The 3,606-nt window shown below is 46.0% G+C and overlaps 2 protein-coding genes across 2 annotated transcripts in view; both read right to left on the bottom strand.

Annotated features, from left to right (window-relative positions):
- The window catches only part of LOC102843481 (zinc finger protein 845-like), a 578,666-nt gene that overhangs the window by 376,661 nt on the left and 198,399 nt on the right, over positions 1 to 3,606 (bottom strand). The gene's annotated exons all lie outside the window — the stretch shown is intronic.
- Positions 7 to 748, bottom strand: LOC102874654 (transforming protein RhoA-like). Its single transcript, XM_006897303.1, has one exon. It carries the CDS (start codon positions 671 to 673, stop codon positions 332 to 334), a length of 342 nt encoding a protein of 113 aa, XP_006897365.1. The 5' UTR covers positions 674 to 748; the 3' UTR covers positions 7 to 331.

The raw sequence follows: 3,606 nt of genomic DNA on the forward strand, positions 1-3,606 counted from the left end.
TTATAAAGTAGTTACAGCCTAATTCACAAAAGTTACCAACTTTTTCTAGAAAGAAGCAAGAAGTTAAGAAATTCCTTGAATTAGCGCCTGGTGTATCAGGTGGGAGTGGAGAGAAGGGCTGTTAGAACAGTGTAGAGACACCCTGGTGGGTCGGAGGGGTTGGACATCATTAATAATCATGGTTGGCTTCTAAATACTGGTAGCAAGATGACTTCTGATTTGTAATCTTAGGTAAATTATAGATAAATGAAAAAGGCCAGTAATCATACACTAAGATTAATAAACAGCACTTCAAAATTAACCGCATGAGGGCTGTTCTTGCAGCGAGGTTTCACAAGACAAGGCACCCCGATTTTTTCTTCCCACGCCTGGCTTGCAGAGCGGCTCTCGCGGCCGTTTCAAAAACCTCCCTCACTCCATCTTTGGTCTTTGCTGAACACTCCATGTATTCAAAAGCACCAATCCTGTTTGCCCTATCTCTGCCTTCTTCGGGTCTGACTGGCTCCTCCTGCTTCATCTTGGCTAGCTCCCGCCTTGTGCGCTCATCATTCCAAAGACCCTTCTTGTTCCCAACCAGGATGATGGGCACATTGGGACAGAAATGCTTGACTTCCGGAGTCCATTTTTCTGGGATGTTTTCTAAACTATCAGGGCTGTCAATGGAGAAACACATCAGTATAACATCGGTGTCCGGGTAGGAGAGGGACCTCAGGCGATCATAATCTTCCTGCCCAGCTGTGTCCCACAAAGATAAAGTACTATTCTGTAAATACTACTTCTCTAACAGCAGCAGGGAAACCTGTTATTAACAGACCACTTATGTTTTCATTAGAGACACAATTTCTGTCTTCATTAACACATCACACATGCGATTAGGGAAAACAGTGTCAGCCCAGCAATTGCTACTGAGACACGCTTTCTGCACAGGATTAAATCATTCCACAAAATATACTTTATGTCTATCACAGATAGCAGAGACTCGCTTCTCCTCATCCTGGAAGTTTAGAAATTGACAGTTCATTCAAGTCAATGAATCCCATCTTAATTTCAACAGCTGACTGGTCTCAGAATGACAATCGTCGCAAGAAATTCACCTAGAAATCAAAGATGACTCACAGTGCCCCGTGTGTGACAGGAGAATTGCTCCACAGAGTTGACTAGGCTGTATTCTTTAGGAAGCAAACCCCTGGGTCTTTCTGGGTGTGTCTGAACCCCCAAGTTTTAGAATTGTTGTTGTTGTTGTTGTTATGTGCCATCAAGTCGCTTGCAACTCATAGCAACCCTATGTACAACAGCCCTAAACTCTGCTTTGTCCTGTGCCAATCACACCGTCTCAAACACACCCATCCTGATTACCCCTGTCACTGAATCAATCCACCTCATAGGGGGCCTTCCCCTCCTGAGCTGTCCCTCCGCCCTCCCAAGCATGACGTCCCTCTCCAAGGACTGGTCCCTCCTTACAACATGTCCAAAGTATGTTAGACGAAGCCCCAGAATCCTTGCCTCCAAGGAGTAGCCTGGTTTAACCCTCTCCAGGAGGAATCTGTTTGTTTTCCTAGCAGTCCATAGGAGTAGCATACCAAAACAACCTCTGTGTAATGTGGGCACTTTATCAGATAAAGCACCTTAAAAAATCTGACGTCATGATCATGGAGCTGAACTCTATAATTACTATCATTATGAATTAGGCTAAATTTCCTTAGGAGTCATCAGGGACAGAGATAGGGCCTGGGATCCCCCCACCCCTCGCCGAGCTCTCTCAGAAGTACATCTATCTCATGCCTCTGCTCTCTCTTCTTTTGCCACTGCCCCAGGTTCACATTCCAGAGAAGCTTTTTCTAAATTAATGCCCCTGTCCCTCGTAGACCCTGATGCTCAGTCTGAAAGGTACCCACCAATTCCTTCCTGCTTCCAGGATGGACTCCTTCTTGCTTCCAGGATGAGGATTCTCAAGGTGACAGTCACCACGGGTTGTGAGGGTTTGAGAGGCCGGTCAATCAAACCCCGAGATGAGAATTAATGGTTCTGTCCCCCTCATCTTCCCCATAGATCAGCTCACCTCTAACAGCCGGGAGAAGACAGGGAAGGTCTTTCTGAAAATCTTCTTCTCAGTTGCAAATTACCAGAAAGAGTGATGAGTTTCTACCCGGCATCTCCAATGCAATTGCAGTTCACTTCCTCATCCCAACACTGTCATTTACCCAGACCCTGACACGCCTGTTTCCCTCAGCGTTTACCTCTCAGCCTGGAAGCACAAACACGCACTCGATTCCTTTTCTGCAGGACGGTAGACTCAATGTGACAATAATGACATTCTAAACAAGCAGAGGGCCAGACCCTGAGATAAAGGCTCTTAATTCAGAGTCCCCTGTTCCACACCAGAGATTAAATTATCCTTTCATTTCCACTGGCATTGACAGGGCAGGCTTGGGGAGACGAGAACATTTCTGGAAAGTGTTTCTCCTAGTTGGTCATTACCGGCACCCAAACTCAAGTTTCCAGTTAATGGGTCTAAAGAGATCGTGAAGTGGTGGGATCCCCCAGGATCCTGGAGAGAGCATTCCCAAGAGAGGGAAGCAGAGAATGCTGGAGTCTGGCCCGTGGGAGACATGAGTCTTTCTGAATTCCCTTCTCCTGAGTTCCCTTATCTTCAGGCCTTGAGCTGCACCATCTACATTATAAATTGTGAAGTTGTTTGTGATGTTTAATACTGTATATTAACGACCCTCGGTGTAACGTAATATACAGTGATTCTCAGTATAATGTAATTAAGATTCACTTTGCAAATCCTAATCTCTGTGATGTTAATGAGACAGGATTAGAGGCGGTTAAAGATAAGACCAGCCTGATTAAAGGGAAGGGTCCTCCGGGATGTGCTATGCAAGGAATCTGTGTTTGAACTCTCCCAAGAACCTAAAGAGCTTTGTGTCAGCTCTACAGCTGTCTAGTGATCTCCAGACGTAAACTATCCGCTTTCCATACCAACTTTGGACTTACCAGTCTCCAAAGCCAAGCCTCTGTGACCCTGCTCTCCAACCAGGACCTTTGTACCGATCAGCCTCTGAAGCTGCCAGCCTCCAGAGCCAGAAGCCTGACACGCCTGTTGACAACTTATGAGCCAACAATTTTTTAGGACTCATTTGCTCCCCAGACTCCTATCTTACAATCTGACTTGGGACTCAGCAGCCTCTACAGGCATGTGAGCCAGGGCCTTGCAATCTCTCCATACATGTTGTTACGTGCTGTCAAGTCAGCTACAACGCAGTCACCCTATGAACAGTGGCTCCAAACCTTGCGTTATCCTCTGTCATTATCACCATCTCAGACACACTTGAGTTTACTGTTAAAGCCGCTAGGTTAATTCATCCCATTGGAATGAGGTTCTTCCTCCCTCATGCTGACCCTCTGTCTTTCCAAGCATCATGTTCCCTCCTGACAATATCTTCCAATGCATGTGAGATGGAGTTTCAAAATCCTTGCTTCCAAAGGGGCACCCTGATTTCATTTTCTCCAGGACAAACCTGGGTTTTTCTCTTGGCAGTCAAAGGCCTATTCAATATTTTGCTCCAACACTACAGCTCAAAGGCATCAAATCTCCTCCTGTCT

Source organism: Elephantulus edwardii, unplaced genomic scaffold (assembly GCF_000299155.1).
Source record: "Elephantulus edwardii isolate Elephantulus edwardi_28Jun2011 unplaced genomic scaffold, EleEdw1.0 scaffold00208, whole genome shotgun sequence".
NCBI lineage: Eukaryota > Metazoa > Chordata > Mammalia > Macroscelidea > Macroscelididae > Elephantulus > Elephantulus edwardii.

Coding starts and splice junctions, on each gene's coding strand:
- LOC102874654 (XM_006897303.1), bottom strand. CDS start 673: ATGTGTTTCTCCATTGACAGCCCTGATAGTTTAGAAAACATCCCAGAA.